The sequence below is a fragment of the Argentina silus genome (assembly GCF_951799395.1).
Source record: "Argentina silus genome assembly, chromosome: 3".
NCBI lineage: Eukaryota > Metazoa > Chordata > Actinopteri > Argentiniformes > Argentinidae > Argentina > Argentina silus.
The window spans coordinates 7303103-7330419 of NC_139657.1; the positions used below are offsets into that span (position 1 = coordinate 7303103).

Genomic DNA, 27317 nt, shown 5'->3' on the forward strand with positions numbered 1-27317 from the left:
TTTCTCCCTTTCCCGCACCTGATCAATAAAACATACCTGCGCTCGCTCTCTCACCTCTCCATCCCCTTGCCTTGTCTCCATAGCCCCCATAGCCCAACTCTGAGCCAGTCCCAGAGCTGCGTTAATACAACATCTCTGACAGATGGTCTACACAAACAAACGGCGACGGTTGAATTTATGTCATCACATGACAGCGTGAGCTGTGTCCACAATGAATGTAGGTCAATAGTGGCGGGAGATCCAATGCATGCATCGTTACATTGTCCCAGAGTTGCTCTCAGACTTAAATCATACCTTTTTTTTTGTCAGTGTTAGTTTAAAATAAGTGTAAATTGTGTATTATTCTGTATATTTCTACACTATAATATATTATGATTGAAAAGGGTTCCATGCATCAATGTGGGATACGACGTAGGCCTACATATACTTGTGGTACACCGAAAGCTGATGGTACACTGAAAGCAAGACGGAAACATTGATTGAAGACCATAGTTGGTTGCTGGCTTGAAAGTAGGAATTCGCCCCAGGGTTATAAACATCTTGTTGAATCGCTTAAATTGACACATTGTTGGTATAGACATGGGTGTTGCTTTGATTTTATAAGTGGATGAGCTTTTTTCTTGCACTTTGAAGCTCATTTCCTGCATTTCTATGCAATTTAAATAGACTCATGGCACCTCGCAGGTCATTTAGAGTGTAGCAAAACCAATCATTTTTATCAGAGATATTTCCATATATAGGTGTATTACATTAACATAGATAATAGACGTTCTAGAACATAAGTATGTGAAATATCAGTATGTGGTATTTAATTTAAGATTTCACTTGGAATGGCCTCTCTTCAATGTCCAGAATGTGATTGAGTATTAGCTTACTAAAGATAAATGAAATAATTGAGTTGAAAGGGAGGGAAGTAATTAGTTATGGTTAAGTCATGTTTAAATCCTAACTATGAAGGATGGTAAATATGTCCTTAGAAAGTCCTCTGAAGGTCCCTAAAAAGTCCTAAGAAGGTTCTTAACAGCTCCCCAGAATGTACCCACGACGTCCCTATGTTGTGATCTTGTTTGTGTGATTTTTTCCTTGTTTCTAATGATACCTACTGCTGAAAAGAGACAAATCTTATCTTTCCAATAATGCGAGTATCAGCTCTCTTTCCCCCAATAGTGAGCGATTGACATGCCTTTTACAACTGGAATCTAGCAGTGGTAAAGGAAAGGCACCCACTATAAGAACGCCGCGGCCAGCGCGTTGGCTACGGGGTCGCAATTTTGTCACGATATTGGAACCTTGTAATATAACAGCAGGAAATGTCAAAGAGCGGTTTGGCAATTGCGAGACTCCAAGCATGTGTTTGGGCTGCCTGTAGGCTAGGCCTGCTATGATTTGGCTTTTAAATGCAATCTAGGGGTGGGGGGGGGACGGACGGACAGTAATGCTATTTTTAAAAAGTGAGTGGAACATGTCTCAATCATGCTATATGAAACCTACGCCCCTTGGGTATAGAGCTCTGGTCACATATGCTAAGCCTGGACCAGTACATATGTTTCTGTCTCATTGTGTATGGACAGTCTCTGCCAAGTGTGATGAGGTAGTGTAGCCCTGCCTGCGACTTCTAAGACCAGATGTAGCACTCGTACTACGAGGATGTGCTCGTGGAATAACGGTTTACGTCTGTGGCATCCTTGCGAGAGGTCCTCGGTTCAAACTCCTCTGGTACACAAGTACTTTATCATATGGCCACACATAGTAATGAAAGGTTGAATTTCTCATACACTTTTGGTTGTATAATTATATGAAATAACTGTCATTCTAAATACATTAAGATGACTGTCAGGACCACCTTTTTAGGTTTGGTTTTGGTTCATATTCTTATGTTGTGGTTGGGATTATTTATGAAAGTGCAAGGATAATCATTACTTTCAGTAAAATTATATATATGCAAAATGATGTGGCCTTCACTGAGTGCTGCAATAACACAGTAGAGAGTCAAATACATAACGTACATATTAATCTTAAATTATAAAAGTGAAAAACAGAGATTCTTCTTTATTAGTCATGTTCAAAACATGAGATTTGTCTTTGTGTAGAGCACTGACAACACAAGAGGTAAATGGAGACATTAAAAACACTGCACAAGAGCATAGAATTATATACAAATACCATAATAGCAGTTCATGATATAGGAAGATAGGTCTATGTGTCCCTTACCTCTTGAAAGATGATACGTTTGCCCTCGCTTGAGATATTAAGCGATAAGATATTCTAAAAAAAACAAATCTTTTTCTCCGGAATCCTCCAGACTCAAAAGAGATGGAACATCATGCATTTCAGTCACGTCTAAACCTGTATTTTCCTGTATCAGCAGTTACAGGAATATATGCCCCATTTCCATGGAGGCATCTCTCCAATATCATCTTATATCATTAGGATGTCGAGGAGGGATTGAAAAATCTTTGAACTGAGAAATAAAACCTACATAAAATACAAATAGTGCTGATACTGTAGACCACAATTAAAACGTATCACCATGGCTGGTTTTGGTGTTGGTTCAAAAGCCTTGTTGGAAACTACAGTAGATTTATAAAAACTGACACAGCACCTCAAAATGCTCCGAAAAAAATATCAGTCTGAAATCACATATTTTCAACTAAATATTGTGGGAGAGTACACATATTACAATCAAAACATAGGCCTATATACTCAGTATTTAGTTCCAATGTAATTCACATGACACCAGATTGATTGTAACAGCCAGATTGATGGAACAGCATCCAGGACAGGCCCACCCACACAGCTGTTGAAGACAAGAGCATTTGCTCCATGCAAAAGATGGTGCCAGACAAGGAGAATCCTGGCAGGGGGAACCTGCATTAGACATGCTGTTTGATTTCACCAAGTGATCCACTTCTACTCTCAGGAGGGGAGGAAGGAGTGCTGTCAGTGGATGTTATGCTGTATCACGTCACCTCACAGCTAGCAGCCTCTTTTCACTGGCAACATATCGCACAACGCCTGTTGTCCTGATACTGTAGGTTGTGCAAGACAACTCGGAAACTCTGAACGGAACTCCAACAAGTAATTACAAGTGGGTAACTCGGGGGATCATCAGGTTTCCGACCTGTAATTCTATGTAGTCATGTCAACAAGAAAGTAACCACGAGCACCGCAGGATTTTCAGAAGCTGAAGTGAAAATATAACAACAATGTTTTTCTATGATGTTGAATACACCCTTGTATTCGTGCATGAGATGCATTTTGGAGAGTTGTAAAGTTGCAAAAGTTAAAGTTAAAGCAGTTATAACTGGCCAACGTTATGACCCACAGGCATTCATGTTGTTTGGAGTCTTCAACCTCAAATCACTTGAACGCTCCAAACTTGGAGGTCTGAGACCACAGGTGACAACTGCACTCATATGAGCTCATGAAAACAGTGGCCTGCTTCTGATCCTCTATGGAGGACGTGGTCCACGACTTTCCCTCGTAGGTCTAGATGTCTGGACAACGACTATTTTAATTTGATATTGATCCAATACTGTGGCCCTGTTGGAAAACTCTTAAAATGCATCCTTCCTTCCTCCTTTCCTTGAAGAAATCACTGACCTAACATAACTTCATTAGATGAAAGCAATGAAATCATGTTAGATCAGTTGTTACCTCAAAGAAGGGAGGAAGGACGAATGTATTTGTAAAGTATTCAAACAGGGCCTAGTGCTCAGTTGGTTGTGGCATGATGCAACACCATCTTTTGTTGTTCTCATCCCTGCAGGGCCCATGCGTAGCCTACAGATGGGAACTGCAGTGGCATTTCCTACCCTTCTCTCCAAAGTGTGCACTTCCTCACTCCCCCTCATTTGGCCCATAAGCATTGGTCTGAATTGCTGTAAGAAGTATGATGAAAACTCGTCCAGCTCAGCCATTCACATCAGTCAGGGGGGTGGGGAGTATACCAGGGTGCACAGTTTGTCAGTCAGTTGCTGTGGACGGTCTGCTGAGTGACTAGTCTATTCTAATGCTATTAACACATTGCTCTCTATGACAACATTTCTGCCTGTTCTGCATCCTCCGACATGACAAGATTTATGTGGTACATATTAATTGAATCAGCTCTTTTTATGAGGCTGCATTGCAGGGGTATTTTCAGCAAAGCAATGACTGACATCTTGAAAGGCATATGTTGGAATTGTAAAAAAAAAAAAAAAAAAAAAAAGACCCTGCAACTCAAGAAAGACCCAGCTGCTGTTATCTAAATTGCTTAGGAAATTATATACATTAACGAACTTTAAAATTGCTTTGGATATTCCAAGATGACACATCAAAAGAAAATTACAGCTTACAATTGAAATTGTTCAAGGTACCAATCTAGGCACTGCCTGTGGTCTACGAAACAAGCTTTCAAAATGTGATGGTTGAGACGCAGAGAATGGTTGAACGGGAGACACAAAAGGACTGAAACACAGGAGGGTACACAGTACTAAAGCAAACTTTATTAAAAGAAACATGGAGAAACGCCACAAGGACAAAATAGCTAAGAGTCGATCGTTTTTTTTTCTCCAAGCCCTCCTCACACCCACACTCTCTCCAGACCTCCAACAGTCTTATCAAAGTGGAACTCACTGTTAAATACAAGAATAAACTCTCGTCCCACTACAATGATCTGAGCCATGTCAACCATAACTTATGCCAAAGGGCCTTCAGTTTTTCCATGACCATACGAGCTGACCAGTAAACACTTAAGGGCCAGATTTTTTTTTCTGGTCGGGAAAAACTCCCAGGCACTACTTGAATTACATGAACGTGATGAATATCCCGCAATCCAAATTGTGACCATTTGCATCCTTTGCTTTCGTCCCTGTGTTGGTTAAAATAGGGTGCCGCCCATCTTGTCAAGTATGACAACGTCATCTTCAAAGGTGTCAATTCAGGGAAGCCTGGAGGTCAGGACATGCACACGCCTTTTATTTATAATTATTTACAGAGCCCTAGCCCTCCCCCCCTGCCCCCTCCCTCCCCGACCCCTCCGTTTTGGCTGGGATCTAGATGGACGGGGGCTAGTGGATCCTTGTCAGCTCCTCCACGATCTTGATGACCTCATCTACCGTGGCCTCTCGTTTCATGCCACTGCCATCATCGATCTGAAACAGGTGACAGAGTCTCAGGGCATTTAGCTCTCTTGTGATTGGCACACAGCTTTGGGATACTGACATAATTGAGTGAAAATGCCTAAACAACTTCAGTCCAACAATCTGTTGGCCCAAAGGTATACAACATCTTGAACAAGCAGTCTTTTTTCTATCACTGTCATTGAGCCAAACACAATTGTGTTGTTTGAGTAACCTTCACTGTAGAAAGAAGGAGGGTGACAGATTGAGTAGAGTGGGTGTGAGAGAGGGAATGTTTGAATGAGCATGTTCGCTCATTGAGAGTGAATGGTCAGTGCATGTGTGCACCCAAGTGAGTGTGTGTGTGTGTGTGTGTGTGTGTGTGCGTGCTCTGACCTGTAGACTGCTGACCACCTCCTGCATCTTGGCTCGGCCCAGGTCCAGGAAGCTCTCGATGAGGTCCCCGTCGATGAAGCCCGTGGCCTGCTCTGTCTTTCTCTCCGTGTGGAAAGACCTCCAGGTGCTGGGAGTCAAGGAGGTCAAATACACATGCTGTATCACACACATACACACACACACACACACACACACACACGCCTTGGGCAATGGCCATAAAGATGAGTGTCTTGCCCCACTGCGGCAGACTTGAACAACCATTTCATGCATCAGACGCTACAACAAGGCTTGCTGCCATTCACTGTCAAACCCTGTCCTTACAACTGCCATCATTTTGACAGCACAACTCCAGTTAAGTGTTTCTGAGCATACTGCCATAACACACGTGCGCGTGCGCACTCGCAGACACATGCATGCGCGCACTCGCAGATGTACGGCGCAAATCGGTGAGATGGCATCCAACCCAGAAAGGATATAAGCTGTGTTCGATCTTGCCCACGCTCTTGATGACCTTGTTGAGGCGGTTCTGCAGGTCCAAGAGGAGACTGTACCAGCCCTCTGACAGAGACGTCACCAGACCTGGGGGCCCAGGGAAACAGATGGGGATGTCACATTTGCATCAGTCAACAAGGTGTCTTGGAATAGATGATGCATAGATCAGCTCCTCCTCTCGCCCTCCCATCATCTCGTCAAGTCAGGCTTTACTTAAAAATAATAACAAATAACAAAAACAGTGTACTAGTTGTGTTTAGTCACGACTTAAGAATCATTAGAGTACCACATTTCGTATTTTAAAGAGCTTACTTATGGAATATAACATATTGATGGACATAATTGGTATAACTGTACATAGCCTACTGTAAAAATAACCTACATGTGACAAGCCAATGCTTGATAACAAGTAAAACAGACACAATAGACACAGACAAATACAGCGGCTCTTACAGTATGCTCTACCATGCGAACTACTAAAAAAATATATATTGATGTTGTCTCCTGGCTTATAACAAGCAGTCGAGTTACGCACAAAAGTAAAACAAATGTAATAAGCCTACGTTTCAAATACACGTGTGGTGAAGTGTGTGTGTTTTTTCTTCGCAGGCTGGGTGCACGCTGCTGGGCTTCTATTCACAAGTAATTGCTTTGATCATGCAAACAGCTGTTATGGTCTGTCTGTCTATGTTGCTGATATCGACATTACAGTTGAAATGGGTAAGCCATTCATAACTAAGGTCAACTTCCAAAACACGCCAGACACACACACGCACACACATGGGAGAGAAAATGGTTTGTCTCATCCATTATCCACATTACTACGCATTGACTGCCCACTTTTGGTATTGTTACACACACACACACGTACTGTAGCCTACATACATACATGGGAGAGGAATCAAAATATGCTAATTAAAAACAAGGACTAAAATCAATAAATAAATAAACATACTGGTCTTCAGAGGAGAATCTCGCATTGATCATGCAAATAACTGTCAGGGCCCAGGAATTTTGAACAGCGTGGCACTGAATTGTATTATCAAAACCTGACTTATTCATGTCAAAACGTGCAAAAAAAAATACAGCTAAAATGCTGAATTCATTGAGGAACATCATGACCATGATGAGGGTAAAAATACAGTGAAGAGTGCAAATTCACCATTTGCAGGTTTTAGCAGATGTTAATCACACCTCAGGATGTGACTTCAAAACTAAAACGAGACAATAAAAAAAAAAAGGTGTGGTAATCATGCTTCCTGATTCTTTTGTGTGTGATTTTGAAATTATAACAACGCCATTATGTTAAAAAAAGACATTTAGCAAAGGTAAGGGAAGAAGGGGGACATGGGTTTCATAACGGCAGGGTTATCTTATTACAAAGTGTCACGCGCTTGTGGACCTCAGTTTGGGACGACTAGTGTTCACAGAAAGCATATATTAACAAAACAAAAAGATACAAAAAGGACAAAACAACAACAGTCAACACTCTACACCCTTCTCTCTCTTCCATCATCTCCTCCTTTCACTTCCTCCATCTTAGAGGCATTGCAGTGTGTTTACTTTTGGATCGATCTGTTTCAATTCTTTATTAGGTTGTGTGAGTCATCTTACCTGAGCTAGTAATAATCTCCTTTCATAAAAGAACCCTGGACAAGAGACAGTTCAAAACACCCCCGAGTGGAGGCAATGTGAGTATAGGCTGACAGGATACCAGATCCAAAATGGAGTGTGCTGTGCAGTTTCAGGGACTTAAAATTCATCATTAGTTGTTTGGGGAGCTGTAACGGCGGGTGGGTATTTCTCTTCATTACTCATTATAAGTCACCTGGGCTGACCAGAGCAGAGGAGAAGTGCTTACTCTGAGATACTGTTGTGTTGGCATAGGATGGGTGGGTAGGTGGGTGTGTGTGTACGCTCAAAACATTTTAGAGGAAAAACGTTCCACAGTGTACAGTGCTGTGTCTACAGTTCTGACTGTGTCTACAGTACTGTGAAAGTGCCTGGGGCTAATACAATACACAGGAGTGAAGGGGCCACTAAGGAAAATTAGGGCGCTACGTCAGAAATGGTCTCCTATCCCTGCCTGGCTTCATCTCCCTGGCTTTGTTATTATCGCTATGGAAGAACTAGAGTAAGTGTGAATAATGAGGGTGAAATATACAACCTGGCTTCCACCTTATCTCCTCCTTAAAGCAAAGGTTCACCTCCAAGATAATCTAAGGGTGGAGCTGTGTCCTTAATAAACACCATGTGTCCTCATCTAATGTGTAGTAGCGGGATCTACACTACAGATGGTGAGGCAGAATATTGATCGAGGCCTTGAATACCCAAGTTAGATCAGTGTGTGGGTGTGTTAAGGGAGTATGAATGCATCTGTGTGTGAGAGTGTGAGTGGAGTGTGCGCGTGTGCGTGCGTGCGTGCATCTGTGTGTCGTCCCGTACTGATCACGCCGTTGACAACAAGATCTGCACAACAGATGGAGAGGAATATGGATTGAGGCCTTTAATACTAAGGTAGATTAGTGTGTGGGTGTTTGAATACGAGTGCCTGTGGAGTGTGCGTGTCTGTCTGTGTATAGGAGATTGTGTGTGAGAGTGTGTGTGTGTGTGTGTGTTTGTGCGTGGCGTCCCGTACCTATCATGCCGTTGACGGTGCCGAAGAGCACGGAGCCCTGTGTGGGGGTGGAGCTCTCGCCCAGGTTCTGCAGCACCAGCGAGCCGTGGGAGAAGACATTGACAAACTCCCCTAGGTGGAACACACCCACCTCCTGCAGATGCTGCCGCTCCTCATCTGTGGTGGCCGCACTGCAGAAGAAGAAGAAGAAGAAGAAGAAGAAGAAGAAGAAGACTTTATTGTCCATTACACAGGTGGAATGAAGAGAGAGAGAGAATAAGAAGAGGGCTAATTGACGACGGCGGCGGGAGACGGCGGCACATCAACACTAATCAGCCTCTCACCTGTCCTTCTGACACACAAACAGATTGAAGGCGTTCTCCGCCCCCAGGAAGTTGTCATCGTCCAGGATCTCCACCGCACTCATCCAGTTGGGATTGAAGTCGCGCGCAATCTGTGAGAGGTGGGGAAATGACAGGTGTATTGCCAGGGAGGGAGGGAAGGTGGCAGTAGTTAACAACACGCTCATCACAGGACTAGTTCTTCTAATGACAGTCGTGCTGAATCCTTAGAGAGCATATCCAGATGATCCAAAGTGGGACAGACATAAAAAAAAAAAAAACAACAACAACACCACCACCACAAGCTATCTTTTGAGAGTTGAATTGCTAGAGCTCACACCACCCTGTACCCTTTTGCTGGTTTGTCTGTGAAACTAAGCAGGGTATGCCTTAGTCAATCCTTGGATGGGGGACCAAAAACAGGATGCTGGAAGTGGTGTTGGAGGACCAGTAAGTGGCACTCCCTCCTCTGATATAAGTCAGTGATTGGGGCACTACCCTGCGGAGGTGTTAGACCGGGGTCCTGACTCTTTGGTCGTTTAAAAAAATCCCATGGCACTTATCGCAAGAGTAGGTGGTGTCCTGGCTAAATTTCAAATCTAGCCCTCATACTAGCATGGCCACCTAATCATCGCCTGCTTTCGATTGGCTCGTTCATCCCCTAAAACTCTTTCCCAAGTTGGTGCTGCAAATGAGAATGTGTTCAGTCAACTGGTAAAAAATAATAATAATGGGTTAAAACTCTCATGTGTCCATAGCCTACAATAGGCTTCAGATGATGCCGGTACAATCTCGGAAGCCAGACATCTCATCTCTCGATTGCTCAAAAGTCCAATCAAAATATGACCTTTCGCAGCCAGAGCTTCGCTAATAAAAATGTCTCCAGACCTCCAAAGAAGCCATAAGAAGAACGTGAATTGGAGGTATTGCTATACGAGATAAATGAGAGTGTAACAATTCTTTGGGGGAAACTCACTCTGGGTGGGTGTAGAGGTGAAGAACAGATATTATTAATAGATATCAATAATACCATTTGATGTCGATATGAATGTGGGCAATCTGAAGCAAAGACCAATTTCACAGTAGACTAATCCCGGAACTGAGAAGCTCATGGAGGGTTTGATGTAGCCAAGCAAACAACAGACCGAAATAACCAACTGGTAGAGAGAAAAAGTTGTGGTAGCCACAAAAAGCGACTGCCCTGTGTTAATACAGCAATTTTATAGTTAAGTTGTTTCTGGACTAGCGTTAATACAGTCATTTTATGGTTAAGTTGTTTCTGGACTAGCGTTAATACAGTCATTTTATGGTTAAGTTGTTTCAAGTAATACATGCTTAATACCCTATTTTACACTGATATTCAGTTTTAATTGTAATTTAAGTAATGACTCTTACTTAAACTAATTATTTTCATAGTGATTCCTGACTAAAATACATATTCAAAGAGTCTAGTATGATGGCCATAACGTTTAAGGGTACTCCGACTAGAAAGCTCAGGCTCATGATATTCGGCTAGTAAGCAAGTAGGGAGCCAATCGATATGTTTCATTTGAGTCAGATGGAATTTAAATATACTGACTATCATTGATTCCCGGATCAATCCATGTATTCCGTGACGTCTACAACTAAGTATCCCCTAAATTGCGGGATATTCCCAGTCAATCACTTAAATGGATGACTGTGTGACAAGCTAACAGATAACATGTTTTTATTCAAAGGTAATATTTAGAAACCCGAGTGCGGGTGCCATCCATTTCACAGTCTCATGCTTTCCAGATGATGTTACTCAAAGCCAGACCAGTAGCCTGTGTGATGTAACACAAAGAAAGCAATTACTGTCAGTCTATTAAATATGCATAGCACATTTGGTAATTTAAGTCTTTCTACAAGTGTGTTGATATTACAGATTTTGACACCAGTTAAAAGGTGATCTATTATGCAAGATGCATTCATAAAGTATACTCATCTTTGAGTGATTTACTTTGTTTGTATTGGCCTACACAGATATTCAATTCTGTTGCAACAGCTATGTGGATGACGCCATCATCTACCTGCTACACAGAGCTCACTCCCATGTAGATAAGGCTGGCAGCACTGTGAGGGTCATGTTCTTTGACTTCTCCAGTGCATTTAAATCACATAGCTGGCGCCACCAAATCCATCTACATAAGTGGCCATCACTAGTCACTGTATCCCCTTTACCTCCTCGAAGTTGCCCTCCATGGGTTTGTAGGCCAGCAGCAGCACAGACCTCATCAGGTCTCCCACCAGGATGAAGTCTCCCTTGGTCTTCAGGTAGAGCGCCATGATATTGTTGTAGTGGTTACACTCTGTCCTCAGCTCCTTCTCCGTGGTCCACTCGTACAGACGCACCTGGGGAAGGTGTTCACGTGTGTGTTGTTACCCTTGACAAGTGTGTGTGTGTGTGTGTGTATATGTAAGCAGTTTTGATCTATCTATAAAAGTAGGTTCTGGGTGGCGTATTCGGTCTACAATATTCAGTCCACTCACTGTGCTGTTGATGCTGGCCAAGAGTTTTCCGTTGAACTCCACCATGGAGTAGACAGCTCCCTTCACCTCCTTCTCCGCAACCGTCTGCAGCTTACCTGCACGGAGGGTAACAAACATGGAATCATGTCATGTCATATACAGTTTATAGCTACAGGGATGACCTAGATTATGCTAAAACGGAGTGAATAACACCCGTTTTTTTTTTCTTAATCTAGGTTGAGGAAAACTAAGCCACCACAGTGTTCAAATTCTCTTAATCAAATAAGACAGATTTTTTGCATGATTTCATGATCTCAACCATGACCTTGTGAGAAGAGCATTGTTTGATCATGTGTTATTCAATTGGACACCATTCAATGGTGGAAGAGAGAGGGAGAGATGAGTGGGAGAGAGTGAGGGAGAGAGGTAGGAGGGAAGCAGCAAGGAAAGGCAAGATGAGAGGGAGAGCAAAATAATGATATACGAGAGAGAGAGAGGAAAAAAAGAGGGAGAGAGAGGGGGGGAGGGAAGGCAGAGGAGATCTGAATCCTCACCGTCAGTGTAGTGGAAGACAATGATGCGTCCCTGCTTGGGCTCCGCCTCCTCTGGGTACACCATGGCAGTGCCAACGATAAAGTAGACGGCCGGATCTCTGCCCAGGCGGCACGACACCATGCTAAGGGCATACTCACTCTGAAGGAACTGGTGGGCATGGAGGACTGGTGACCCCACACACACACACACACACACACACACACACCCACAGCCACACGCACACACACACACACACACACACACACACACACACACACACACACACACACACACACACACACACACAGAATGATTGAGAGTGATCCTGTCATCTACTTTGACAAAACACCAATGATTACTTCTCAGGGAGCGTATTTGACGGCTAAAAAGGTGTAATGGCTCCAGAGGAACCAATGAGTAGAGGACTGGGGGGGTATGACACACAGACAGGTGACTGAGTGAATGTGATCAAGTCATCAACATCGATGTGTTGACAGAAGGCGTATTCAGACATTGTTGGGGAAAACAAAACTTAATAAAACCAAATAAAATATTGCGCAAGTGAGTTAGAACGGTGAGAGTCAAACTAAAACACTGAGCGAGTTACCTCGCCTTGCCTTACCTTTCCAGGTGAAAGAACAACAACATCATCAGCATATTACCACATGTTCACTTGTTTTCCACCAAGGTGATTGCACTTGTTAGTTAAGTTGGTAGAGTGAAATGGAGTGGTGGGGGGGCGGGGGGCTGTGGGTCTTACCCTCGAAGGTGTGTTGGTCAACCACCAGAAGGCTGTGGACCTCCACCTCCTCTCCAAAGGAGGTCTCGTGGGGGGACGTGCTGCTGGGAAACAGCTTACTGGAGCTTACGCTGCTCGACAAGGCCTGGGGGGAGAGAGGGAGGGAAGGGATAGGAGAGAGAGAGAGAGAGAGAGAGAGAGAGAGAGAGAGAGAAAGAGAAGGACAGGATGGATGGAGGTAGGATAGAAAGGAGATGAGAGAGGGAGGTGATGTGCATCAGTATTGGTTCAATACTCACATCTTGCAATGAAAAGAAAGGCTCATTGGTTTTCAATAGAAAAGAGAGTGCTGTGTCATACATTATAGAACAAGCACGACAAGAGGATAGAATTGGGACTTATATAACTATCAAGGTCTTGGCAGAAAGTTATTTTTCAAGGGTCTCAATGGCACAAAACTCAGCACTCTTGGAAAAAAAAAAAAAAAAAAAAACCTTGCAGACAAAACCTTGATGCAAAAAATCTTCAATCCCCTCTTTTGTTATTCTGTTGGATGCAGGGGTTTCTGTTCAAACAATCCCCCCCCCCAAAAAAAATTGTCAATGTCTGTAAGGATAATAATGGTAAGCCAAAAGCATTTCCATCATACAAGAAGATGAATTTTGATTTCAAAGCACACAGTCCTTTCCAGTGTATGCTCTTCCCTTCGGAAAATAAATTCATTCTCAATATGAATGACGCATACAATGCACACTAATTCAACAGGGACAGGTGAAGGTAAGCTACCTGAGTGCTAGCGCTGGGGCGCACGGCCGAGGTGGTCCCGCTGGCATCCTGCATCTCCACCCGGCTGGACAGCACCCCGAAACACTGAGACACCTCCTGATAACAGATCCTCCTGAGGGACGAGCAGGGGGATGGGACGAGCAGGGGGGGGGGGGGGGGGGGGGGCGAGCAGGGGGATGGGACGAGGGGGGTGCAAAAGAGATGGCGGGGACACAATGTGAGATTAAAGAGTCAACAGCGGGAGAGAAATTGAGGAAGAGCGAGAGAGAGATAGGGGGACAGAGTGTGAGATAAAAAGAGTCAACAGCGTAATAGAAATTGAGCGGGGGGGGGGGGGGGGACAGAGTGTGAGAGATAAGAGAAATTGAGGGAGAGAGAGAGGGGGGAGAGAGAGAGAAGGGGGGGCAGAGTGTGAGAAAATAGTCAACAACATAAGAGAAATTGAGGGAGAGAGAGAGGGGGGAGGGAGAGAGAGAGAGGGGGGAGGGAGAGACAGAGAAGGGGGGGCAGAGTGTGAGAAAATAGCCAACAACATAAGAGAAATTGAGGGAGAGAGAGGGGGGAGGGAGAGAGAGAGAGAGGGGGGAGGGAGAGAGAGAGAGAGGGGGGAGAGAGAGAGTGAGAAAATAGTCAACAACATAAGAGAAATTGAGGGAGAGAGAGAGGGGGGAGGGAGAGAGAGAGAGGGGGGAGGGAGAGACAGAGAAGGGGGGGCAGAGTGTGAGAAAATAGCCAACAACATAAGAGAAATTGAGGGAGAGAGAGAGGGGAGGGAGAGAGAGAGGGGGGGGGGAGGGAGAGAGAGAGAGGGGGGGGGAGGGAGAGAGAGGGGGGAGGGGGAGAGAGAGAGAGGGGGGAGAGAGAGTGTGAGAAAATAGTCAACAACATAAGAGAAATTGAGGGAGAGAGAGAGGGGGGAGGGAGAGAGAGAGAGAGACAGGGAAAACATGTCACAGGTCAGCTGTCCTGAAGGTAAACGCATTGAGAAGAATTTATTGTACTATCTCTAACATTCCTAATTAAAGGAGCTACACGAGATCAGGCTCCCCTGTGGCCACGAGTCGAAATTGCAATTACAATGAACTGTTGATTCCAAATCTCTGATGGTATTTTGTTTCTTAATAATAATAATAATAATAAACGTTCTTGATATGTTTTATGAGCATAGCTCACCTTTAACAATCACAACCAAAGACATAGGGGCTATCCCTAAAACAAAGTAACAAATGTACCTCTGAGCTGCCATTGTAAATCTAAGACGGCACAATGCACTAGGCCTCCCCTACCCGTCTCTCTGTCACACCACAGCCATGAAGTCTACTCAGAAAGGACGGCATGGGAAAGAAAGTGATCTTCTCCTGTCCTGGACAGCAGCCTATTTTCCTATTCTGCCTACAACCTAAAACCTGACTACTGCCTCGATAAACATCCCTCACTTTATTCTGTAATTCATATAGCGCCTATTAATGTCAAACGTCTCGTGCCTATTACCTGCTATTAGGAGCATTGTCATGATTAGAGAGATTTAATGCAGATGTAATGAGTAACGAGGGTGTCAATTAAAATGTATCTGAGTAAAAGTGCACATTTTCTTGATAGCCAAAAAAACGTAATTAAGCACATTAACACAGTACTTACAGTTAATTACTTTACAACACTGAATACAATGAAAATGTCATGTGCAGCTCGTAGATGAGGGGACTGACCTGGGAGACTCGTAGAGAGGAACCGTGCGAATGTGCAGCTTCTGGATCTCATCGATGGTGCCAATGGTGAGAGTGCTGTTGTTGGCCAGAGCCAGACTGACAAGGGACACACAGGTTACAGCACACCAACAATAATACACTAATACTTCTAGGACTGTACCAGACCAACAATAATACACTAATACTTCTAGGACTGTACCAGACCAACAATAATACACTAATACTTCTAGGACTGTACCAGACCAACAATAATACACTAATACTTCTAGAACTGTACCAGACCAACAATAATACACTAATACTTCTAGGACTGTACCAGACCAACAATAATACACTAATACTTCTAGGACTGTACCAGACCAACAAATTGCTTGGTCAAGTAAAAAATGCCAGTTAAATCCCACAGTCGACTAATCTTCACAAATTTATGATAGGCTATTCATTATTTAAAACACAAGAAAATGCTTTGACTTTCAACGCTCATCAAGAATGTTATTCAGAGGAATAAAAAAATCATTAGGAGCATTTAAAATACTATTATATAGAATGTTATTCAGAGGAATAAAAAAATCATTAGGAGCATTTAAAATATCAAATGGTTGAACAGGGCATGTGATTATGGCCCATTTTATCTGTATAACGGTAGGGGCTGTGTTGGAACAAGCAAGTTTGCATTTCACTTTTTTGGAACTGTCTTGTATATGCTCAAAATGCTGCCATACTACAAAGCCTGAATGCGAGAACAACGAATAGATGGCGCAAGTTACGACCGGCACAGATTTCGGGCATGTACAGTCTTTTGTGTCTTTAGATAGAGATTCGCAGGTGGACAGGACACCACCGTTGGCACGTGTAGACAGCCCTGCTCACCCAGTCGCCTAAAGATGACCCCTTTCCTCTAGGCCTACATGCTGACAAGTCGACTATTTGGTGGCAGCCCTAAATATTTCCAATACACCCACTATCATAATGTAACCATTCCTTTCTGACTTAGGATGATTAGTCGAAAAGCAAACTAGGAGCATCTCAAAAGACTTAGGTTGCTGCTTCTCCTTGAGCGTTTGGGTCTGGCTACATTTGGTCTCCACTCCTTCATCGACATTGATGCAAGGACGAAACTGAACAGGTGAAACACACATACAGTGGTGCTTTTTTAAGTCCCATCTTTTCACGTCAGTGCAGATGAAGGGGTAGGAGATGAAGGGGTAGGAGATGAAGGGGTAGGAGATGAAGGGGTAGGAGAAAAGGATAGGAAGCCACTTCAGACTATTGAGATGAGGCTCCGTGGCTGCTGAATGGTTCGGTGCAGGTGAAGCAGACTACTGCTATACATCCCCCGGTGGTCCTCCAGCTTAGGCCCCGGCCACACTAGTCCTGTGTATCCGTTAACTACGGATTGAGCCAGTGGTTTCTCTAGGGGGGGTCATCCGTTGACGGACAACGGAGATGAGAAACCCAGTTGTAACTTTTTTACGGGCAGGAGGAGTTGAACTTTTGACAGTCCTTTTGTCCGTTTAGCAGACTAAAACATCAAGCCCCGAATTCCACAATTTTAATTCCAATTTAGATGGTGACTTCATACATATCCATTTTGTGGCCAAGGCCTTACACTAGGACTGACCTGTCGGGGTAGCCCTCGGAGTTGAGAGGGCACATGTAGTTGACCTCCTTGAGGTTGACGTTGGAGAAGACCAGCTTGTGATTGGAGGAGTAGATGACGGTGGGCCGGTCGGAGCAAGCAAACACGTTGGACGTGGAGAGGGAGCGGAAGGTCCGCAGCACCGTGGGCTGGGTGCCCAGGGTCACCTTCTTACGCTCGCTAAGAACACCTGGTACGAGGACACAGACACACGTCAGTTCCAATGATCATAGACAATTCAAAGGTATGTTTTATACAACCAAGGAGTAAATGTAGAGAATAAAATTACTACTTTTGGAGAGCAATGACATTGTGATCAGTCGATTAAAAAAGTGAATAACAAGGCCACAGGTTTAATCAATAATCCTAGCTAGGTCTGGGTGTAAAAAATGTCATGTCACCTGTCTGTAGGTCCAGGCCAAAGTAGAAGAGCGCCCCGTCACCCAGCGCACACAGCAGGTAGTAACTGCCCTCGAACGTGGTCATCAGGATGGAGCGGGGGATGATCTCTGGATGCACACACACACACACACACACAGACACACACAGACACACACACACACACACACACACACACACACACACACAGACACACACCCCAGTTAATGAGCGGGTTTGAAATAGGGACAAAAATGTAATTGAAGGATTGGTTGCATATGAGTATATGGTAGGGTTGGGCAGTATCCATTTTCTCATACCTTTATACCGTCCTCAAATTTGACTGGGGTATACGGTTACCGTGAAAAAAAGAAAAAGAAAAAAAACGTTGTGGGGGGCAGGCGGGAGGCATCTTTGCCTCCATACATTTAATCTACATTGAGAAACTGAATTATTTATGTGGCGACTGCTATAACCGTATGACATTTAGCCGAAACAATAACTTTAAATCCCGATCACAGCTTGACAAACTAACCAAATAGCCTATAGGGTATCATTTGTCTATAAAATATAGAATTTAGTGACTGTTACGAGACTAGGCTCTGGGAGTCCTAATTCCGCTTGCTTCTTTTTGAGCCGACTCTTCCAGGGCCAGCTGTGAGAGAAGGCGGCAGTAACGGCTCCCGCTCTGTCGGTTGTGTCTTGCCTGTAGGCATTGTTATTGTAGTTTCCAGTCGGTGTGGCAAACTGGACGGTTAACGACATGTATGGCGTAAATGTTAACTGACGACCCACACAGCTATTTGCTGACCACAGATGTCGACAGCAGCACCTGACACAGACAGACGTCCCATCTGTGCAGCTGTTAATGGGTGTTTCAGTTTGAGGTGCGAGTGTAGATCAGTCCCCATTAGTGTTAACATCTCTGGCCGTCTTTTTCATGCAAATCTTGCAAATAACCTTCCGTCCAAATCGTCAGGCTCTCCTTCATCGTCGGGTCGGAACCCGAAATGTTGCCATACAGCAGCGGCATATTTTTTTAGGGACCAAGTCATTAGCGCCAGTCAAAAAATTGTTCTCCTTCTCTAACCTTAGGTGGAAGAGGTCACGTGCAATAACCCAAAAGTTACACTCCTGAAGGTGTAATATTGTCATTATTTCTCCGACCACAGTGGCAGCGGCGCTGTTACACATTGTGAATTGACAAACAGCGCTTAATTTGGCAGTTTGATAAATAATGGAGGGGAAATGTTCAAATCCCGCAGGATACCGTATTACCGTTATACCGCCCAACCCTAATATATAGTGTAAAATGCGATATGACTTCGAAAAAATGGGATACATCAAACTGAAAATGCAATTTCTTCAGAAAAAAAAAAATCTATCCATCAATATCTATATAGTTTCTATCTCTCTAGTAGCTAATCCATAGTCTCCTACTGATCTCCTAGTCTCCCTCTCACCTCCTCCCAGCATCTCCTTGTGCAGGGCGGTGAAGCAGGGGAGCTTTAGGACCCTGGCGGAGATGTCAGTCCACAGGCCCACGGCGCAGAGGGGCGACTCGCCCCCCTCTCCCAGGGGCGTGATGTCAAGGCAGGCCACCTCGTGTTCCATCTCTGTGGTGCTAGGGTTAAGAAGGGACAGGCAAGACACAAGGTTAACACAGTGTGTGTGTGTGTGTGTGTGTGTGTGTGGGGGGGGGGTTGTCTGTGTGTGTGTGGTTGTCTGTGTGTATGTATGTGGTTGGTTGTGTGTGTGCACAAGTGTGTGGTTGGTTAGGTGTGTGTGTGTGTGTGTGTGTGTGGGGGGGGTTGTCTGTGTGTGTGTGGTTGTCTGTGTGTGTGTATGTGGTTGGTTGTGTGTGTGCACAAGTGTGTGGTTGGTTAGGTGTGTGTGTGTGTGTGTGTGTGTGTGTGTGTGTGCGCTCCATCTCTGTGGCGCTGGGGAGAGATGCAGAGGTATGTCCAGTAAGAGAAGACCAGCCTGCATAGACACAGATCCCGTGTGAGACGTCTGATTCCCCACGCCACGCCTGTAACCACCTGATCTGCTTCAGCTCTCCAGAGAGGATCTGGAGGTAGTAGAGGGCGCGACCCACGGCCAGCACCACCTGGGAGGAGTTGCATGCAGCCACGCTGATGTTCCGGCCCTGGGGCTCCTTCCACTCGCTCACCAGGGCCTTGCTGTCCTGCATCACCAGCCGCACCGAGCCCGAGGTGATCTGGAGGGAACACACACACACACACACACACACACACACACACACACACACACACACACACACACACACATTAGGCACACACGCATTAGGCACAAATGTGTGGGTGCGTGCATGGGTGCGACCAGGCGTACACACACACGCACGCTGTCCTCTCATATTCACTTTATCTTTCCAGACGCCTTGAACCTCTTTAAATCATGTACGATACGGCTACAGTAAAGCATGTTTTATTAAAAGACAGAAAACATGAATTTGGTTAAGCACATCGAGCTAAGCACATTCTCTACGTAGAGAGAGTTTTTTTATGAATATTGCAAACGACCAAACTTGTGGAAGAGTACTTCGAAGTGAGCAATGCCGTTTGAATGTAAAAGGGTTCATAGTGTTTTGCCTTTCAACCAAACATGTCATCGACTTTATTTTATTACAATTTTACAGGCTAGTTTAGATTGTGGTAATTAATCTCAATGGGATTTGTGGGTGGACGCCCCGAATGTGTTACGCACCCATCATTTCTCAAATGTCCGGTAAAATGTTTTCGGTCACGTTGTGTCGGTACAACCGAAGGTATCACAGATAACTTCACATTTGTGTCAAAGTGTTACCCAACAGAGGAAACACTCTGAGGAGCTCCGTACGTCTAGAGAGTGATTGACAGTGCAAGCAATGAGACTTCCCGGTGTGTGTGTGTGTGTGTGTGTGTGTGTGGGGCTCTGGCTGCATGATCTGTCCACTTTGTGCTTGAGTTATTGCAACATTGTATCTAAAGCAGCAGCATTAGTGTGCACAAATAGTAGTATGCTAATTTTTTACCAATTATACCCCGGAGGCCAGTAAAAGCCAAGCATTTTTGTTATGAACTATTTCAAATGTAAGACACACACTCCTTAATTACTTTTTTGCCTCGTGTGATGTTTTACTTTGAGTTTCCACAGTGTTAGTCACAAGCAAATACAAGGTTATTATATAAACATAATGCAGGCTGCTGTAGTAGATTTGTGAATTCTACTTTGAAGCACTTTTTCCCTCCGCCTTGGTTTGCATCGGTACTGTGTATTGTACTCTGTATCAGTATCATGACACTAAATTGGTATTGGAATAAAGTTTGTAATTCTGATTTTGTAATACAGTGACAACAATAGACTGTGTGTGTATGTGTGTTTTTGAGTGTGTGTGTGTGTGTGTGTGTATGTGTGTTTTTGCGTGTGTGTGTGTGTGTATGTGTGTTTTTGAGTGTGTGTGTGTGTGTGTGTGTACTGTACCTGGATAAGCTGCTGATGGGCCACGTTCCCACAGTAGAAGGTCTGCTGGTTGTCCACAAAACCTGGCAGCTCCGTCTCCTCCACTTCCTCCCCACTCAGCATCAACACTCTGGACACAGACATGACAATGACACACCACACATGTCACAGCTTTATGGCACGGTCATAAGACACTATGAATCTACATGATGGTGATCCACCTCACCTTGTTTGGCCGACGAAGGACAAGACCAGCATATCGTCAGTCTCCCTCCCTGCCTCTGAGCGAAGAGGCCACAGACCTGGAAGGGAAAGAAAGCAAACAAGGAAAAAGTATCTTAAAAACGTTCTACACTGTTAAAAATATAGAGAGAAATAATTGCAGCTTGAACAGCAACAATGATTGGATTGGTTCAATGTTAAGAGATGTGTAATTCTGGTGTGTGGGATTTGGGTTCCGTCTTGCTGAGTCATTGATTAGCTGAGTGGCTAATTGCTTCTTGTGAAGAAGTTCAACGTAGCGGCCGATTGTCTTTTAAAAAAGTATGTAATTCAATACACCACCGAAATCAATCAAGAACCTATGGACCTTACGGCCTCTGAGCAATGAGCAATCAGGAAAACACATTTTCCCCGGACTGAAAAGGAGTGATGAAAACCAGAGTGTTTCAGCTTGATTCTATTGCGTCGTCCAAGTGGATATGGTGAAATTACAATAATCCCTGAGGACTTTTGATAATGGTAATGACATTCTTAAAAAACACTTTTGTGCATCTCTCTCAAGTGATTCTTTTGCGATACAGGTTTCTAGCAAATGTGCAGTCTATTTAATAGCATACTGAATACCAAACAGATCATGGAGTCTACTGACTTAAAGACCCCCTCCAGAGGGGTGATTGTTGTTATTTGTCGTGTGGTATCCCTGGCAACCTAAACGTTTCAGGTGGTATCCCTGGCAACCTAAACGTTTCAGGTGGGATATGGCTCAGAAGTCACTTGGCTCAGCATTCTTGCATGAATATGAGAGAAGAGAATAGGGCTTAACGCCAGATCGACCACTTGCTGTTTTTGTTGTTTTGCAATGACCGCATCAATGATCTTGGGTAATTTTCTTGCCAATGGGGGAGCAGCATTACCATTTTCCAAAAAAGTGCAAACAGGGCTGGGCAGAGAACTCGTTTTTGGGGTTCGAAATTGAGCCAAGCATTTGTGTTATAAACTATTTCAAATGTAAGACACACACAGTCCTTAGTTACTTATTTTTTTGCCTAGTGTGATGTATTTGCTTTGTTTTTCCAGTGTTAGTTGTCCACTATGGGAAACAAAACAAATACAAGGTTATAATACAAACATAATGCAGGCTGCTGCAGTAGATTAGTCAGTTCTACTTTGAGGCTTTTTTTCCCTCTGCCTATATTTGCATCGGTACTGTGTATTGTATTATGATACTGAATTGGAATAAAGTTTGTAATTCTGATATTGTGACAACAGTAGACTCTGTGTGTGTGTGTGTGTAAAACATTTTGGGGTTCTAAATATCTTTTTCATTCGTTTTTTTTAAACCCATGTTAAACTTTGTATTCCATCTGGCTAGTATGATGTAGTCTTCTCCCTTTTTTGTAGCCCACAAGCAAGTCACAAGCATACACGCAGGTCAAGGCGTGTGCATCTGTGAGTATATGAACCCAATGCAGGTCAGAAAAACAAGTCTGAGCTACAGACAGGCTGGGCCAGCAGCACCAGTGGTCCCGGAGCTGGGGGGGAAACTAACCTTTGATCCCCGGCAGGTCGATGCTGGCGTGCTCATGGATGCCGATGCCGTTGCGAATGATTCTGAGGGAGCCCTCCTTGAACGCTCCAGAGCATGTCACCAGCTGGAAGGACCACAGAGAAAAAGAGGGAGAGCATGTTTGAAAACCACTTAAACCAGCCACATCTATATAAAAGACTAGTCAAAAGCTTTTTGTGGTCACAACATGTGTTAGATGACAAAGACAGCAGGACTGTCTATTTCCAGTAGAACATGCTCTGGTTGTAACTTATGCATGCGTGTGTACATCAAGCAGCATGTCGAGGGTCTCTTCCAGCTCACAGTGGGCTGTGAGAGTACCCATGTGTGAGCGTAACCGGGTTGGAAGCGAACTCCTTTTCAATTGTTCGTTGTGAAACTCCCATTTCAAATTCCAAAGCTCTTTAATTTGTGGAATTGGCTCCAACCCTGAAGTGTATATGCATGCTATGCCTCACCTGCCCCTGGCCCTGTCTCTCCAGGTCCACCACACACATGTCCACAATGGGCCCCAGGTTGGTGAAGGTCTCCATCACGGCCACGTATGAGCCCTGGTCGTTACTGTCCACGTTGAGCTGGGGGGGGGGGGGGGCACATAACCAATTACAAATCACAATAGACATAGGGCCATGGCAATAGCTCAAACAGACAGTCCAGCTCTTGACGCAGAGTAGTCATGGTGATGTTACACAGGAACCCACATTGGTGACATCATGCTTCATTTTGATCCATGACAACATTTTTACATTTCTTTATTTCTAAGCCTAACAAGTGATTAATAAAAGTATACATTTTGGTCGGAAAACACATGTGATGGAATCACTAGGATATACATGCATGTCCTTAACATCAAGATGGTTTGTCCTTCAAAAGGGTTTTGTTTACCTTGACCAGCTGAGAGTCTCCCAGCCTGGAGCCGACAAACACCACGCCGTTGTCCAGATAAGTCAGGCACTCTGCGATGGAGGTCTGAGAGAGGAGGGGAGGGGAGGGACACCATCGTTATCCCTTGCACCCGTCCATAACACCTTATTTTTCCATGTAACCTATTGATTGACTGGCCTATTGATTTCTTGCCTCACTCATGAGAAAAATTCTGCCAGCAGCTGTCAAAATTGAATGAAGGATGGAGAGGTGAGTTAAGTAAGAGACATAAGGGCAAGCTATTGAGAGAGAGAGAGAGAGAGAGAGAGGGAGAGAGCCGGTGTGTTTGTGTGTGAGTGAGGGTCTCGGCTGACCTCTCCCAGCAGCTCTACGCGGAGGTCCTTGAGCACCACGGCTCCGTCCATCAGCTCCTCCTTTTCCAGCAGCAACATGAACAGACGGCCCTCCATATCTCCCAGCAGGTAACGCGAGCCATTGGGGTCCACACGGTTGTGGCACACAATGGTGCTTTGCTAAGTGGGGAGTTAGAGGTAAGAAGGAAAAGATGTACACAGTGTATCTCAATAGTGCATAGTTGTGTGTTTTGAGAGGAGAAATGAGGGCTAAAAGTGTGGTCATAAAAATAAATAAAGTTGATTTCTATTGATTTGGGTTACCTTGATGGTAGGAGGTGCGATGGCCAAGTATTTGTCTCCATTGTGGTAGGTGATGGATTCTTGTCCGATGATTATAGCACCGCCAAATGGCTCTGGGACTAAAAAGACAGCACAAAAAAGAAAGAAAGAAACATGTCAATAAATCAACAAGTGAGAGCTACTTCACATGACTCTACTTCACTTTTTTTTTTTTTTTTTTTTTTTAAAGGACTGAAACACTCCATGTTTTGATGATCATGAGAAGGTTTCTGCAGGCCAAGATTCCATCAAGCTGGGGTTCTCTCTAGGGTCTGTGGGCTCACATTCAGGAATGCCAGCAGCTAATTGTGAGCTGGGAAACCAGAGGTTTGGCAACAACAGAACAGTGTGGATCCCACGTGCCGTCTGAAATCATTTGTCTGATTCTCTCATCTGAGACTGGGCACCATACTCACCTGGGATGACCATAGATGCCTCAGCCTCTACATTCTCTTGTTTCCACGGCCCCTTGTTGAACTCTTTCTCTCTCAGGGAGACCTCATAGGTCTTCACATGGCGCCCCTGTGGATCCTAGGGTAGAGCACAGCAGCAGACAAACAATCAGACTATACATAGACCAATACTCTCACACACCCTCTCAATAACCCAATATCTCAACTTTCTAACAAATTCATTTACCTGTGTGGTGGATGTCCCCTCATGCAAACACATGCACCCAGACACGGACGGACAGACAGACCCCTACCTGGTAGATGAAGCAGACAGTGGGCGCCTGGCAGCCGAATAGGAAGTGGACGTCGATGACCTGCAGCTCCTCCAGGCGGATGTTGAAGGCCTTGAGCTCGCGGTTCTCGCGGTCCAGGGGGATGACCTTAAACAGGCCGTCGTACAGCCGCAGCCCGATCATACGGCACTCCGGGTCCACGATGCCGATGATGCCCGTCTCCGAGGGTCGTCCAATGCGATCCTGGGGACGAAGCGAGGAGAGACATTCATGCAGGAGTGTCGCTATTACAATGTTATAACAATTCAATGGGGAGAAAAATATGTTTTAAGTTTGACATAAGATTTGGTATGAGCTGAAAAAGAGAGTACATTCAATTGAGCCCCAGAAATCTATATCCTATGCACTGACAAGGTTTCGAGCACACTCACTTCATAATCCTGCTATAGTGCAGTAGTTTTGTTGGCCTGCTGTACTTAAAACAACACACACTCACCACTGGGCAGGTTGTTTAGGATTCACACCTCTCAAACAGCCTAATAAGGTCCTCTTCAGAGAGGACATTATTATAGTCCTCTGTCGCCTCGCCCCTAATGTTATAATGAAAGCTGATGTGTCGGGTTATTCTGCAACCAGCATTCTGGCTACAAAATGGAAGCATCCAGATGCTGCATGTGATTACCTGTACGTTGCCGTGGGCGCGGGTGATGATGTCAATGCTGTCCCCAGTCTGTTTGTACTCCAGGATGCAGGCGTTGTACTTGGCCGTCAGAATGAACAGCAGATCCTTACTCTCGCCCTGTCGTCAACATACACACAAGAGTACCATTAAGGAAAGTGAAAGCACATATCTGGGAGTCTTACTGTGTTTATATTTTTGATGCCAAAAGTGATTGCTCAAAGCATTGACGGACTTTACTTGGTTGAACTAAAGATGGGAGTTTCACTATGAGACTAGCTTTTAACCAAAAAATACATACATGCAGACACACACACACACACATACAGTAGACTCACCTTTGGCCTGAAGAGCTCCATGACAGCGATCTTGCCGTACATGCCCACCTCTTTGACGGGCCTGAGCCCCTCCGCTGTGACCACATAGATCTCCAGACGTGTGTTTTTTGCTATAAGCAGATTCAGGTCCTCCGCGGAGGTGAAGTGGCCTGTGGATGAGAGTGGGTAGCAACAGTCAGATACATGTTTGCAATGTAGGCTACACATGCTCATAATAGTGCTGAAAGGGAAAAGGGAAGGAAGGGGTGACAGAAACCAAAGCATGAGTTCAGCATGACTGACTTCTGAGCCATGTGTGAAAGAGCTACACAAATTCTCCCAATACTTTGCCACAAATTCTTCCAATATTTCAAACAGTGTTCAATTGTCAATCCAAATCCGACTGTGATTTCAACCAAATAAGGATTTTTAATTAAAGGATTTCCAATCATATGATTTTTTGCCACAGTCCTTCAACCACTGTGAACAATTAGGGAATTTGAACTTGAGTTAATTAGATTGCTCTACATATCATGATCTGCACATGTCATTATGTTGACAATGTAGGTCGTGTAACTGTGTAGCCTACAGTTTATAATAGGCTAACGCTGAATATATAACTCTAAATCTGACTGACCCTTGCTTAGCAAAACAACTTTAATAAGATAGCTACAAGTAAGATGGCAAATGATCTGACAACACAACAGACAGCTGAAGCCCAAACCTAAACGATCCGTTCAGCTTCAAAACATCCAGCGCAACATCATCACATCGTGCCATTTTGAGTAGATTGACAGATATTAAGTTAGCTACTTCACCGTTCACAAACAAAAACACACATCATATAGGGTGCGTGGCTATTCAAAATGGCAAACTATGTTTACCCTACTTGATAGACTAGACAGCTAACTGTAAAGCATTTAGCAAAACAACAGCAATAGCGATATTAACGGGCCTGCAAGTGCTACAGCTTGAGATGTTGCGCGGGAGCTTAGCATGCGAGTGAATGAGGTGCGCGACATGTTAGTGCAGGTCTAGAACGCAGCAAAAACTAAAGATGAGAACAACACATTTACCGGTGACGCAGGCATTGACTGCCGTCGGTTTCTGCGCTGTAACCACGTAATTGTAAGACATGGCGTTCAAAGACAAAAGAAGAACACCTAAGAAATTGTTACAGCTCTCCTTAGCTAAGTGTAGAAACCATCGATATGTAATGGTGGTAAAAACAGCCGGAAACGGATTCCATTGCTCCTTAGAGCTTTCTTTTTTACAGCACCTCTCGTGGCTTGGAGTTCAAATGTCTGACTGCAACTTCGACAGACATAAAGACGTAACTCTGGTCACCAACCTGGCCTGACCGACCTTTAGAGGTCACTGTTGATATTGTGTGTCTTCTCTGTTGATATTGTGCTGAATTGTGTGTCTCCTCTAAAGTCCGTTAATGTTAATTAAGCATCGTACATCCATTCTTACCTCGAGTTTGCAGACCCCTTAAAAATGCTCCATTCTGAAAATGTGTGAAAATATGCAGACTGTCTTCATAAAACACAATTTTCGAATTGGGTCATGCTTCTTCCACGTTACTTCCATAAGTGTTACACAG

The 27317-nt window shown here is 44.3% G+C and overlaps 1 protein-coding gene across 1 annotated transcript; it reads right to left on the bottom strand.

Annotated features, from left to right (window-relative positions):
- Positions 1 to 4465: 4465 nt before the first annotated feature.
- Positions 4466 to 26922, bottom strand: ddb1 (damage-specific DNA binding protein 1). The gene is made up of 27 exons (XM_083667187.1): positions 26788 to 26922; positions 25733 to 25881; positions 25398 to 25514; positions 24737 to 24958; positions 24447 to 24561; positions 24013 to 24110; positions 23710 to 23868; positions 23357 to 23440; positions 22930 to 23046; positions 22454 to 22556; positions 20909 to 20984; positions 20704 to 20812; positions 19263 to 19441; positions 18684 to 18844; positions 17244 to 17351; positions 16825 to 17032; positions 15204 to 15299; positions 13498 to 13609; positions 12733 to 12856; positions 11993 to 12157; positions 11460 to 11554; positions 11151 to 11321; positions 8952 to 9061; positions 8629 to 8798; positions 5975 to 6077; positions 5499 to 5622; positions 4466 to 5135 (listed from the first exon to the last, which is right to left on the bottom strand). The coding sequence occupies exons 1-27, from the start codon at positions 26846 to 26848 to the stop codon at positions 5052 to 5054; spliced, it is 3420 nt and encodes a 1139-aa protein (XP_083523313.1). The 5' UTR covers positions 26849 to 26922; the 3' UTR covers positions 4466 to 5051.
- Between the last annotated feature and the right edge of the window lie 395 nt (positions 26923 to 27317).

Bases quoted from the DNA above. Each gene is read 5' to 3' on its own strand.
- ddb1 (XM_083667187.1), bottom strand. From the start codon at position 26,848: ATGTCTTACAATTACGTGGTTACAGCGCAGAAACCGACGGCAGTCAAT. The intron at 17,033-17,243 runs GTGACATGACAT...TCCTCGTACCAG, and splicing joins TGGCCTGGACCTACAGACAG to GTGTTCTTAGCGAGCGTAAG. The intron at 12,158-12,732 runs GTAAGACCCACA...TGGGGTCACCAG, and splicing joins TGACCAACACACCTTCGAGG to TCCTCCATGCCCACCAGTTC.